General features: G+C 35.8%; 1 protein-coding gene across 1 annotated transcript; it reads right to left on the bottom strand.

The window, feature by feature from the left end:
* Nucleotides 1–8626: 8626 nt before the first annotated feature.
* Nucleotides 8627–13273, bottom strand: LOC103955636 (magnesium-transporting ATPase, P-type 1). Its single transcript, XM_009367537.3, has 8 exons — nucleotides 12844–13273; nucleotides 12591–12707; nucleotides 11952–12178; nucleotides 11649–11860; nucleotides 11425–11527; nucleotides 10884–11254; nucleotides 10162–10654; nucleotides 8627–9924 (listed from the first exon to the last, which is right to left on the bottom strand). Exons 1-8 carry the CDS (start codon nucleotides 13001–13003, stop codon nucleotides 8776–8778), a joined length of 2832 nt encoding a protein of 943 aa, XP_009365812.2. The 5' UTR covers nucleotides 13004–13273; the 3' UTR covers nucleotides 8627–8775.
* Nucleotides 13274–14711: the final 1438 nt, after the last annotated feature.

The raw sequence follows: 14711 nt of genomic DNA, 5'->3' as shown, positions 1-14711 counted from the left end.
ACGACCCTTGGAATTTTGAGACTTGAGAAACCTTATAATTTGCATGGTTAATTCAACCAATTCATCTTCAGACAAGTCTTCAACTGAGCCATCACTTTCTTCTTCTTTGACAGCTTTGAGAGCAATGTTTTTCATCTTCTTGGAGTCAGGAAGCTCTAACTCATATGTTTGCAGAGACCCAATCAATTGCTCAAGCTTGTAGGTGTTTAGATCTTTCGATTCCTCAATCGTTGTCATCTTAGCAAGAAACCTCATAGGAAGTGAACTTAAGATCTTTTGCACAATCCTATGTTCTGGAATATTGTCACCAATATTGTGGCAGCCATTAACAATTACGCTAAGCTTAGCATAAAAGTCAAAGAAACTCTCATCAGACATTGTGATATTTTTGAATTTTGTGATGAGATGTTGAAGCTTGGATTCTTTAACAGTTAAGTTACCCTCATGAGTAACTTCAATAATGTCCCAAGCTTCTTTTGCCGTTGTACACTTGCTTATGTAATTGAATTGTTCAGGTGAAACGGCTGTGAATAAAGCATTCAAAGCCTTATGGTTAAAAGTGTTAGAACTACGCTCATCATTGCTCCATTCTTTCCTAGGCTTGAGCTTAGATACAGACGCAGAGGACTTTCCTCCAACTTTCATTTCTTTGATTGTCGGAGGTTCCCAATCCTCTTCAACAACAAGCCACACCTTGTTGCCCACATAAACAATTTCATTTTCGCCTTCCACGCAGTATAATTGTCACCACACTACTACAAAATTATCTATTGATGGCGGTCCAAAAATCGACAAGAAACATATATTATTGTCGGATATTATGCAAAGTCTGACAGAAAATGGATGCAGTGACAAATATAATAAGTGACAGAATTGCCAGCGTCAAGAAATGAATTTTCGACAGAAAATACTTTAAAACTGACAGAACTTGTGTCGGATATAACCGACAGAAAATATATTAATAATGAATAAATAAAAGCATTTTCTGTCGGATAAAACCGACAGAAAATATATATATCTGACAGAACTTGTGTCGATTATAACCGACAGAAAATATTAATAATGAATAAGTAAAGCATTCTCTGTTGGCTAAAACCGACAGCAAATGTATTAATAATAAAAATAAAATAAAAAGGACATGAGAGCATTCTCCCTTCTTCTCGTTGAGCATTCTTCTCCCTTTTTGCTCGAAATTAGAATCCGCAGCTAATGAGTAAACCAAATTGGGCAACATGCTTGAACCCCCATGCACGATGGAATTTGAAGTTCGAATTCAAAAGATCCAAAACCCAACTCCACTAACCTTCTTCCCAACACAAAACACAACAATCCATCCCAGAAAAACAGAAGAGAAAACCCACATCTTCCATAAATAGAAGAATGAAGAAAAGCATGGAGATCCAAAATCACACACAGCATTCAAACATCAAACACTTACACAATCAATGGAAACGACCACCATAACTAGAAGAACGAGAAAAACAATGAAGAAAAAAGAAAGGCTCACTTGTCTTTCTCTTTGGTGCTCTGTAACGGACTTCGATCAGACTCTGAGGAGCAAAAGGGAGGAGAAAGAATAGATGAAGCAATGACACAGAGAATTAGATAAAGCAAAAATCCAAAAACCATGTAACGGGGAAGAAGAAACGTGCGTGTACGGTGTTTGTATGTGGTGGGTTAGACGAATCTGGAGTTGGAAGATCTTTTCACCTTCAAAAGCCCATTTGTTCAGCAAATCAAGTTCACGTTCCCCAAAACTAGTCCACTCTTTGTGGCTCAAATCCAGACTTACAGAATCTGAGAAAGAAAGAAGAGCACTCGAGAGTGCAACACAGAATGCCGCAGATGAACCCAGGCCTGAACCCAATGGAAGTTCTGAAGTGATAACAACGGTAGCAGGCTTAAATCTGAGCCATAAAGAAAAGGAATCAGAGAACGAGAAAATAAGAATCAATAGTCAAGAACTCAAAGTAGTCGATTATACAAACAAATAATGATTGCGTACCCTTGGATAGATGAATATAGTCAAAGAAAAGCCAACACTCCAGCACCAAGTCCAATTTTTGCCTCTGGAATCTTCAGTTCTTCAACTAAAGCGGCAAGTGATTTAGTCGACTCAAGTGAACATGAGGTTGGCACTGATGAGTTAGGAATATCTAATTCTAATAAGACTGCTTTTAATCTACCAATAGGCCTATTGGTTAAAACCAACATAATTTTTTTTTTAAATAAAAACCGACAGAAAATTTTCATTACCGTCGATTATAACCGACAGAAAAAAAATGGTAGCAAAAATCCCTCCAAAACTCCCTCCCAAAGTTTTAAATTCCCTTCCAAATTAAATTTTGAATCCCCCCAAAAATTTTGTTACGATTTAAAAAAATAAAATAATAATTGTTTGGTTTAATAAATAAATAAATAATATGTATTTAAATAGAATACGTTTTAAAAATTAAATAAATAGTTGTGGGGCTTAATAGATAAAAACCAATGTAAAATATGCAATAAAGAAACAAAAAGATAATTGTACAATGAAAATGTCGTCACACAAACTAAATATTGTCAAATCAATACTTGAAAAACATAAATAAAAATTTAGCACAAATTACTTTTCCCACTTCAAAATTTAGGTAAATTTAACGGAGATATGTATTCTACGAAACTAGTTTCCATGATCTAACCGTCAAACTTGTGTGTAGATAATACAAGATTGCATACGTAAAAAATCACAAAAAAAAAAAAAAAAACATTCAGAGATTAGGTCGAACAAAAGTTTTCGACGGTTATAAACGAAAAATCACAATTTAACGGTTATTTTAACTCCATAATTTTTTTACAACTACACTACTCGACCCTATAAGAATGCAATGAATGCATTCGATCTTCAATTTAAAACATTTACACTAGTAGATACCACAAAATCTTATTTTATACTTAATGGAAGTATAATATTAACTCTAGTGTTTATTTAATCTACCGTTTTGACGCGATATGCAATCTACAAAACTTTTTTCAACAATCCAACCGTCAAACTTATTTGTACACACTCCGAGATTGCATACGTAAGAAATCTTAAAAAAACAAACATTCAGAGATTACGTAATGGAACAAAAGTTTTCGACGGTTATAAACGAAAAATCACAATTTAATGGTTATTTTGGCTCCGATTTTGATGATTTTTTTACAGCTACACTCCTCGACCCTATAAGAATGCAATGAATGCATTCGATCTTCAATTTAAAACATTCACACTAGTAGATACCACAAAATCTTATTTTATGCTTAATGGAAGTATAATATTAACTCTAAATGTTTGTTTAATCTACCGTTTTGATGCGATACGCATTCTACGAAACGTTTTTCAACGATCCAACCATCAAATTTGTTTGCATACACTCCGAGATTGCATACGTACAAAATCGCAAAAAAAAAACATTCAGAGATTAGGTAACAGAACAAAAGTTTTCGATGGTTATAAACGAAAAATAACAATTTAACGGTTATTTTAGCTTTGATTTTGATTATTTTTTACAGCTACACTCCTTAACCCTATAAGAATGCAATGAATAAATTCGATCTTCAATTTAAAATATTTACACTAGTGGATAAATCTTATTTTATACTTAATGGAAGTATAACATTAACTCTTAAGTGTTTGTTAAATCTATCAATTTGATAAGATATGCATTCTACGAAGCTAGTTTCAATGATGAAACCGTCAAATATGTTTGTATATACTCCAAGATAGCATGTGTAAAAAATTGCCAAAAAAAAAAAAAAAAACATTAAGAGATTATTCTGGTGGCCATCCAAAATTTTGCTTTGTTCGTGTCGGTTATATCCGATAGGGCCATGAGTTCAAAAAATTTTAAAACATGTGTTTATTTATTTATTTTTAATCAATATAACATTTTTAAATAATAAAATCAGATATGATAGAGTACACCAGATGTTCATGTGTGTTTATGTACCAGACAATGTTCTTTGTGACACATTGAAAATAATTGTTTGAATTTCTTGTATCTTGTTGCTTGCCTGTGAGGGAGCATAATCCTTATTACAAAAATGATTGAGCTTCATATTTTAGTCTGTTGTTATTATTCTCTTAGAAAATTTATGGCTCGTGGGAATTGGGTTCGTTAGAATTTAGGGTCATGAGTGAAAAAAAAAAACATTTTAAAAAATGTGTTTATTTATTTTTAATCAATATAACATTTAAAAATAATAAAATTTTCATTTTTGTCGGTTGTAACTGCCAGCATACTAAAATAATAACCACCAGAAAGTAAAATAATAAAATAGTTCTGTCGGTTATAACAGCCACCATTAACTTAAAACCCACCAGAATTTGTCAAAAATATTAAAAAAAAAAAAAAGATTCAAAAATATTGTCGGTTATAACCGACAAGATTTTTTTGATATTCGCCAAGACTTTATGTCGGATATAACCGACAAGATTTTTCTAATATCTGCCACTAATTAAATGATGTGTCCGATATAATTTTTCTGACATGATTTTTCTAATATCCGCCACCATCATCCGCCACCTAAAGCTAATATTGTAGTAGTGCCATCAAAGTGTGGTGGGTGAGAAATTGAACCCATAGCACGATTCATCCTAGACTACCCATTGATCTCACTAATTATTTTTAGTGACCTGCTCTGGTGACAATTGAAAGTTCTAGGATGGGTACTAGTTTAACCTAAAGAGGGGTGAATAGGTTCCAATTTAAAAATTCAATTCAATTTTCAATTTAATTTTCAGTTCTCAAATTAATTCCACATTCACATCACATATCAAACTATCCTACACATATGCAGTTAAAAAGATAAATAAAAAGTGCACACAAGATGTAGGATTTAACGAGACAAAACCCACCACTCGAAAAATTCTCAAGCTCCCAAGTTAGGACAAACACTAAGAAAAATAAGTACGGAAAGACTTACAAAACTCATCAACTAGACAAACATACTAGTAGGCAGTTTTGTCTCCATGCTTTACTACTCTATCTCCCTTCAACCTTCGAGTGGAAGTGGTACGACACTAACGTGGCCATCAATTACCTTTTTCTTGAATTTTGCAAGATACTAATGCGCTCATGCAGAATGTATGAAATGAAATGATTTTTGAAAATCAACCAATTACGAAAATCACAAGCCATATTTTCATAATTGATTTCTTGTTGAAGCACAACGAAAAATCAATGATCGAAACTAAATTTTTCCTTGAAGACACTCACAGATAATAGACTGATTTTTCTGGAATGGAAATGGCACTCTGTGCACTTGGAGTTGCGCTAAAAGACGTTTGTTTTCAAATGATATTTCATGCAACAACAAACGAAGTACAATGGCTGCATTGCATTTCTCTCTCAGATACGGTGCAAATTCCTCCCAAAAATAGATCAAAATATCAACTAATAAATAATGCACATCATTAAAAGAATTCGTCAAAATAATGATAAAAAGCTAATGCACCCAATCAATTCTCTGTACCTGTGTGTGTCAATATGCGCAGCCAAAAACCCCAACTGATCTGATGCATGCGGCAACCCAAAAACCTAATGCATGCATCAATACTCTATAAAGCGAATGACTGATCTCAATGCATGTGTGTGTGATACTGCTGCCGCACAAATGCTCTGATGACCTGGGTATTTTTTATGCGGCAACAAAACCTTAAACCCTAATCTAATCCATCAATAAATATAACAACTACAAGAGTTCGAATTGACTTCAACTTCCAAAAGATTGGAATGACTGATTAAGAGATAAAAATAAAATCATTTGGTATTTATCAATAGAGTAAACATACATTCAAACAAACTAGGACATTGCAACAAGCATAACAAACGAATTCTATATAAATATGGATAAGCTAGAGTTTTGTGCTGATAAAAAATCGTGGGCCTTTTAATTAAGTTAAATGAAGTCTTAATTAAAAAAGGCAAATTTAACGTGCAAAGCTTTTATTGTTAAACTTAAAACTAGGCAGCTCATTAAACACAAAACTAGATAATATGAATGCATATGCATGTCGAACTTACCTGAGTGAATATCTCTGAAATGTTTGTTATTTTGTGATCGAAAGCATGAGAGGCAAAACTTAGACTAAAATAATTATAACTGAAACATGCACTAGTCTAAGATATTACAGACTCAGGCGTTTTGTTAGGAATTACCAATTTTACACTAACAGTTTCTAACATGTGATTGACAGGGTTGCTCTTTTTCTGCAACTAGAGAACCACCTTCAACACTAGGAACCTTTCACGTTGAAAAAATAACAAAGGTAGAGTTCACATCAGAAAAATGAATGGGACGGGACGTATTTGCAGGTTTGTTTTCTTGAGGTATTTAACGACCCAATTCATTAGCTTAGACTGAGGAATTATGTGTTGGCATGCTCTTTGTTCGACCACTATTCATAAAATTATGTGACTTATTTCCAAGAAATTTTGTAGTTTGGCTCTGCACGAAATTTCCATGAATTGAGTAAAGCCCAAAATTGTGCAGTTTTTCTATTAGCCTTTAAAATTTATGAAGAGTTGAGGTGTTTTCCCACAATGTGATACCCAAACGAATGTTTTATTTTGGCAAGTAGGATAAGTTCTCTACTTCTATCTTAAAAGTATTGGCGTCACCACTTAACGTGCTCTTCTGGAATGATGATTTTGCTAAAGAGATTAACAATGAACCGATCCAAAAGTTGAACATTGTTTCCTGTAGGTACAAGTAAAATTTTTCAGGTCGACGGGCTAAGGGCCTACTCCAAAAACACTGATATTGTTCTTACTTTACCACTTGTCCAATCCTCAGGTATGAGATTTTATCACAAAAAACCTCAATGTTAGTTAAAGAGGGGTATTTTTATTTAAATTGCTTTCCTTCTTCCCTCCTAGCCGATGTGGGACAATGGGTATTCCAACAGTACACTGCAAAATCAGCTCAGGGTGGACTTTCTGGGGAAACCAGGATGGGATGATAATGCAGCCACGTTTGAACTGACCATTGTTGTTAATACCTTGCATGGAGATTACCAGCTTGCAAATGGATATGGACACAGTAAGGCCAAAGATACTCTTTAGGTAAGTCTTCGTTACTTTCTAGCTGCCTTTGCAACAGATGTATTCACCCGTTACATTATAGTTGCTAAACTAGAAAGCTTTCTCTCGATTTGTTTATTTGATATTCGGACCTTTTTAATATGTAGAGACATAAAAATAGTTTCATCAATGTGCCTATGATCCTGATCCTCCTGCGCCGTTAATTGGTGGATCTTTTGGAAGCTGTAGACAATGCATTCCCATGGGCGCTGTAGGTCTTTCATTCACCTAATTCTGTTCAGATAAAAATCAAAATACCATTTTTGGTTCTGATGTCATACATTAGAACTGTGCTGCAGAGCCTATAGTATTAAGTGCATAATTGATGTTCACGCCACTCCTGGCTCCCAGAACCGGATGGAACATAGCGCTAGTAGAGATGGTTCAACAGACAGGCCTAATCCTTATTACATTTCACAAACACCGCCCGTTATAGATTTTCTAGCTTCCAGGTGTGTGATGTGTTTTTGAACTGCTACACTCTAGACCCTACTAAGTGTTCACGCACTTGCATATATCTTTGAGAAACCTGTAGTGTTATCTACAACATTTAATTCAGGTCAGCTCTCCTTAGAGTTCAAGCATGCCAAGCACTGATTTCTTTCGTTTGCAGGTATCCAAGACGTCCTGCTTTGCTGCAGTTCCATTGGATACTTTAGTTTGATATTACAAACAAGGCTATCAAATTGTTCGGAAGTACTCATCAACAGCTTACGTAATACTATAGTTTCATCTAGTGGTGGATTCACATTATTACAATCTTTTTGATAATTTCTTTGTTAATATGAGTGCTGTGGATAATATACAATTCATATACAAGAGCAGGGAAACTCAACTGCAGGCCCTCAGCAGGGCAAACGGTTCACTAGTTTTTATCGGTAAGGCAAGACCTTCTTTCTCCTTTCTCCCTTCACCTGAAAACTTTTTTACTTCAAGATCGTATTCTGATATGAAATCAGAGCCAAATTTTCTCGTTTGCTCGTCTGAAATCTCTGTCTTCTGTAGGTAGTTATAAGTGTTGGAATAGTGGATTTCTTTGCAGGAGAGTGGGTGAATGAATGGAACATACACATGGGTCTCAGAGTGATTACCAAGACTTTGGGAGGAACTTACTGGACACTGAAAAATGACAGACCACACTGGCATTTGAATGGAAAATCAAAAACAATTATCTTCGGTTGGGTAATTTTCTAGGACTTATTTAATCATTGCTATAACAACACACACTTAAGTCGCACTGAATTTAGTCTTTGGTTACATTAACCATGTCGGTAACAGAAAGTTATTAATATTTATGCAGGTAATTCGCCCAAAAACTAGAATGTTAACGATCTGGTGTTGCTTGGATGAGCATATGTATTGTTCTATCTGCATAATATCTTGTGAAATATCATATCTGAGACGCATCTGATTGCAGATTTTTATTTTCTTTCTCGCTCAAAAACGATGACATTCATATCGTTCCATGTTGTTATGCAATTTTGCAGATTCGAATAACAAAATGTGGAAAGAAGAGTATCTGCAGAAAATGTCAATGAATACGTAACAACTTTGAGGCTACATGTATTAAATCCTTTGCCAATGAATTATATGGGAAAATTTTCTTCCTAATTCCTCTTTTCACACACTAGTACCAACACATGAATGTCAGATGAGCTCATTCTACTAGTTAAAGCCAACTTTTGTAAACCATGATATATAGTCTCTTGACCACCTGGCCGACGAAAATATATCCTACAAAAAGCACCACCAAAAATCCAAAGTACGACAGTGGAAGCTCAACAAATCCCATCACATCCCCAATTGGTGTGAACGGAATTGCAATTCCGATGGCAGAAATCAGAACTGTAGAACAAAGTACGGGCCATGAGGCAAACTCCTGAACGAAGGGAATTTTCTCTGTCCGGATCAAATGGATTATCAGAGTCTGCATCAGAAGCCCTTCGATGAACCAAGCAGAATGGAAGAACGCAATGTCATCCAGACTGTCAGCCTTATAATAGAACCAAAGGAACATAAGTGTGCTTACGTCAAAGAGAGTGCACACAGGACCATTCCACAGAATAAACATCGGGAAGCCTTTCTTCGACCATTTTTGTGGTACTTTTACATATTCTTCTTCCATTTTGTCCCATGGGATTGCTATCTGGCCAACACTATACAAGAAGTTCTGCGTAAGAAGCTGTTTTGGAGTCAACGGTTCATACTTGAGACCCAAGGTTGCTATGAGAATTGAGAGAACGCTTCCTAGATTGGCAATTACCGACATTTTTATGTACTTCATTGTGTTCCCAAAAGTGAGTCGACCGTGCTCAACTCCAGCGATGAGGACATTGAGATCCTTCTCGAGTAAGATAATGTCAGCAAAGTCTTTTGCAACTGATACTCCTGAGTCAACTGATATACCAACATTGGCTGCATCCAGTGCAAGCGAGTCATTTACTCCATCTCCTAAGAAGCCAACAGTGTGGTTTCCAACTGCCTGCAGGGACTGAACAACTCGGAGTTTCTGTGTTGGGGTGAGTCGAGCTAGTACAGTTGCTCTTTTAACCGTCTCATGAAAGGAATCCTGGTCGAGTAACTCAAGCTCTGGCCCTGTAACAACATGGGTGGTTCTTATACCAACTTCCTTGCAAACTCTTATTGATAGTGTGAGCGAGTCACCTGTCAAGACCTTTGCTTTCACTCCCTTCTCAGCCAACCGCCACAGAGCTTGCTTTGCTGAGTCCTTGGGCGGGTCAAAGAATGTTATGAGGCCAAGGAAAACCATGTCTGATTCAAAGGTTTCATCATCGTCTCTGTGTTGATAGCTCGTTTCCTGCATTGTGACAGAAATAGTCGGGTTAGTAAACATTGTAAGTTTACAAGGCAGCAGAATTATTTTCTTTTTGGTGTGCCATTTTCACATTTCTGTTCTAGTTCATTAATCCTTAGTTTCCACTTTATTATTTACCAGGAAAATGTGTATGAAACGTACCAAAATTTGAAAGAAATAAATAGATGCAATTGAATACAGAAAGTGCAGAAGTTGAGTCAGAAAGAAATCTAGACGCACCGTTTCCAGCCTCCTTATTGCCACTCCAATAGCTCTGAGTCCCTCATTGCTAATTTCTTCAGTGAGATTTAAAATCCTTTGATAGTGTTCTGTAGAGAAAGTTATATTCGTTTCCCCGTCAACATCCTCTATAAAAGAACAAACTTTCATCACTTCTTCCAGAGCTCCTTTTGTCACCACGATTCTATCGGAAATGTGGTGGCTTCTGTCTTCTTCTTCTCTCTCCATGATAATAGCTACTCTTCTTCTTATAAAATCAAAAGGAATCTCATCTATTTTCTTCCATTTCGAAGGCTGGAACTTGTATCCATTGGTATATACATGTGCCAAAATTGCATCGTCAAGGGGATACTTCTGGTCGGTCTTGAAATAGGAGTTGAGGAAAGCAAACTGTAAAACCTTTTCTTTCTGTAATCCCCAGCTGTTCAGATGATTAACCATTATTGCACGGTTCATGGTGAGCGTACCCGTCTTGTCAATGCATAAGATATCCCTGCAACAAAGAGAACACAGCAAATGACTACCAAACAAGGGAAGTTCAAGTGAAAAAACTTCGATGATAAGAAATTGTAGTTATAGATGAAACAATCTAGGATATCATGTCCTCAGGAACTCTGTCAATTACATTGCCGGCTGCAATTCTAAGATATTTGTTCACACACACACATGCCCATTTGATTAATCCATCGCATAATTTGAAAAGAAATATAAAGTATACTTACATAGATCCCATGTCTCGTATTGCAGTTAAGCTTTTGATAATGCATCTGTCTTTGGCCATAGCAAGTGCTCCTTTTGCAAGACTTGTGTTAACAATGAGGGGAAGCATTTGAGGAGTGAGAGCACTTGCCACCGAGACTCCGAAAAGGATGCTCTCAGACAGATCATGAGATGTACTGTAGTCAGTTGCAACTATGATGGTGACTACTACAAGCATAACCGCAATCAGCACATAAGATATGCGGCGAACACCATCCTCAAATTCATTTGGTGGTTTCTTCTTTCCTATGTTTGAAAACATGGTGCTCATGTACGTCTTAGATCCAGTGGACACCACTAGACCAACTCCGCCACCTGATACTACATTTGTTCCCTGAATATTTACATAACATCAAGACATACGAAAATTTTTCAGTAACACACAATGCTTTAGCCTCAAGGGCTGTCGATTTGCAAGGTTCAACTTCAACCTTTGATGTTACGTATATGCCACCGAAATTTCACGCATAGTTAGAACAAAATGACAGGTACTACTGTACCTACCATGAAGCAAATATTCCGTAAATCAAGCAATGGAGTGCTCGAATCTTCTCTGACATCAGCTGTTTTCTCAGTTGTCCAGGACTCTCCTGTTAACGAGGACTGACTGTTCAAGAAGCATATTTGAGTGATCATTTAATCTAAAATTGTCTGTACATATTGGAAGAATGACATAAAACAATTCACAAATCTTATTTTTACGACAGAAAGCTTTAGAGGTACTATACCTTACAACAAGGTGTTTCGTAGACAATAGCCTCACATCACCAGGAAAGAGGTCTCCAGGTTCAAAAATGACAATGTCACCAGGAACGACATCTCTTTGATCAATTTGTACTACTAATTCGGTCTGAACAACTCTACCTGCGCATCTTTGCACTTTGACTGGGCACCTTACGAATTCTGAGAGTTTCATGGCCGCTTTTGAACTGCCATATTCCTGAAAGGAGCATGGAAAACTAGTCTTAGTCATATGCTTGATATAGAAAGCTAGGGCGCCTACTTGATCGAAGTAATTAAGCAAGGATTACCTGATAGAATCGAAGGGAGACACTTATGAAAACCAAAACAAGCATGATACAACCATTTGGACTGTCACTGGTTATGTACGAGATTACAGACAAGACGATCAATATGATATTGAAAGGATGAAAGAAAGCATTCCACAAAATATGCCACCAGCTCGGAAAAGAATAATCCACAGGAACATTCGGGCCATTTTCCTTCAGTCTCCTCTCAGCTTCAGTAAAGCTCAATCCTGAAGAGAAGCAAAAGTCCGTAGCTGGTATAAGATTTCGAGGAGCTACATTATATTGTTTCAATAATCCTCCTAAGAGTATTTGTAAATTTTTTCTCATAGAATTTCCTATATCTTTATTATTGTGCATACATTAAACGCTGAAAAATGCGCAGCGTGAGTAAATTATCAAATTCAACACAGGAATTTCCTATATCTTGGCGTTTCAAATGCTACAATCTGCCATATATTTATTTTCAGATCTCAAACAAAATAACCATGTAATTTATAAATTACATAACATCTTCAGTCATGTTCTTGTACAAATACACACTTGTATCTATTACAAAAGAAAATCTTGGTTGTCACATTTCCTAATAACTTTATTACTAAAAGAACAGAGAAGCTAAGGTGAGTAATTAAGAACGCTTACCCCTTTCAGTGGATCGAACATACTCGAAAACCAAATCCTTGTCTGATTGCGCCAAGGCGTATAACCAAGAATAGAGCTTCTCCTCTGCCTCAGTCCTTGACCCCCCATCAATTTTTCCTGCACATTCCACACAAACAACAAAATCCCACATCAGAAGCAGCTCCAAGTACAAAACCATGAATTCACTTATCCCACATCAATTTTTCCTAACAAGCTTCTCCTCTGCCTCAGTCCTTGTAAACCTCTAGCATACCTCCAGACATAAGCCTGCGTAGTAGTCGAAAGAGCTTGTTAGGGACACCATCTTTCGGAGTTTCAGAGTTGTTTACAGGGTTTTGGCGAATTGGGTTGTAGTAAGGAAGGTTTCTGTGATTGTTTGAAGTGAAAATGCTAGGGGTTTTGAACCAGCCCATATTATCAGATTAAGAAAAAGCTTTTGGGAATGCCAGAGAGACATAAAATGTAGGACTCGCGACGACAAGTAAGAAGAAGAGGAAGAGACAGTACGCATCTTTGTGGAAAGTATATGTTTGAAGATAGGATCTTTGAAGAGAAGGTAGGGAAGATAAACTATTAAATTTTGTCTCTTTTTGTTTAATATGTTGGTGGAATTTGAGGTGTTTTTGCTTCTTGTGTGGTATTTGCGTGGAGTTTCTCTCTCTACAGGAGGACCAAGAGGCTGAGGACTTTCCCTGTCAAGCTTCAACTACCAGACTTCCAGACGACGGTTAGGTTGGGTATATTTGTTTGCTGGGGAGTTGCTGACTCTTTCATTTCTCAAAGTCATCGCCTGTTGTCAAGACTGATTTTGGCCTGTTTCAACGGGAACATTTTTGTTCACCGCCATTTAGTCTGGTATATGCTCATCATCCTATTTATCACCGGTAGATGAGTTTAAATTTCAAGATTCGTGTAGACAATAAAAAATATACAATCAAAAGAGCCCCATTATTTTCAGGTTCTTAAAATTAAATTTATCTTAGTAAACAACGATATTTATGAGACTTTATCATTAATAGCCAAAATACTCCAAAACTCATTTACACTAGGGTTTATGGACATTTCGTGTACAAGTCACACACAATGAGTTTGTCATAATAGCGCGGTATTAAACTCACCATCCACATGAACTAAATTTAAACCTTCTCATTTACAAGTGAAGGGGATATCACTAAATTGTAGTGCTACTATAGTCTTTAAACTCAAATTAACTTCCTCTATTTAAATATGGCATGAGATGTCCAAGGACGCTTTCTTGATTTCAATAATAATTGGCTTTGCCATTGAGCAGTTTGCTAGTATTTTTGTCCACTTTTAGGTAGCAAATATTAGGTTCTCACTCTCATTAGATAGCAAGTTTGACACTAAAATTCTATAGCTAGCCAATTATGTGGCTTATCTCAAATTTCGCACCTCTTAGCGTAAGTATATTATTAATAATAATAATAATAATAATAATAATAATAATAATAATAATAATAATAATAATAATAATCGGTGTTAAACATTATTTTGACCAGAGATTTGCTTTCTGCCTCCTGGTGAGTTTATTTTACAAGAGCTGTGAGTTCATTTTATTACCCCTTACTTGTAAGCAATGCAATCCAAATGATATTAATACCACCGATAAATGAGAATCCGCCACTTATTGTGGTCTAATGGTATTTTGTTTCACTTGTAAGTTAGAGATCTTAGGTTTGATTCTTGCCAAAAGTGAATTTGAACCAAATTATTATGACTAGCACATTGTGAGAATTTGAGCTAATATTGTATGTATTAAAAAAAAAGTTATTTAGCCAAAGGTCAATTAAATTTTTAATTACTAATTAAGCATATATCAATGGTCATTTTTTTTGGGGACATAGTAATGAAATATTTATAATAATTATGCATATGCCAATGAAGCATGCCACACACTACTACAAAATTGGTTTAATGTATCGAACAACGGTGGTAATTTTATACTATTATTGTCGAATAAAATATTTCAGACAACATGTTTAAAAAGTGTCGGATAACAAAGTATTACTGTCGGATATATCCAACAAGAATAATGAAACGGCAATTTGACTCCACCAGATTATTTTTTAAATAATTATAACCAATTATGGCGGATATATC

This window comes from the organism of the source record quoted next, unplaced genomic scaffold (assembly GCF_019419815.1).
Source record: "Pyrus x bretschneideri cultivar Hongxiangsu unplaced genomic scaffold, Pyrus_bretschneideri_v1 Contig86, whole genome shotgun sequence".
NCBI classification, from domain to species: domain Eukaryota; kingdom Viridiplantae; phylum Streptophyta; class Magnoliopsida; order Rosales; family Rosaceae; genus Pyrus; species Pyrus x bretschneideri.
This window is presented reverse-complemented; position numbering and strand designations above follow the sequence as displayed.

Bases quoted from the DNA above. Each gene is read 5' to 3' on its own strand.
- LOC103955636 (XM_009367537.3), bottom strand. From the start codon at position 13,003: ATGGGCTGGTTCAAAACCCCTAGCATTTTCACTTCAAACAATCACAGA. The intron at 11,528-11,648 runs GTATAGTACCTC...CTTCTTGAACAG, and splicing joins ACGAAACACCTTGTTGTAAG to TCAGTCCTCGTTAACAGGAG. The intron at 9,925-10,161 runs GTGCGTCTAGAT...GTCACAATGCAG, and splicing joins CAATAAGGAGGCTGGAAACG to GAAACGAGCTATCAACACAG.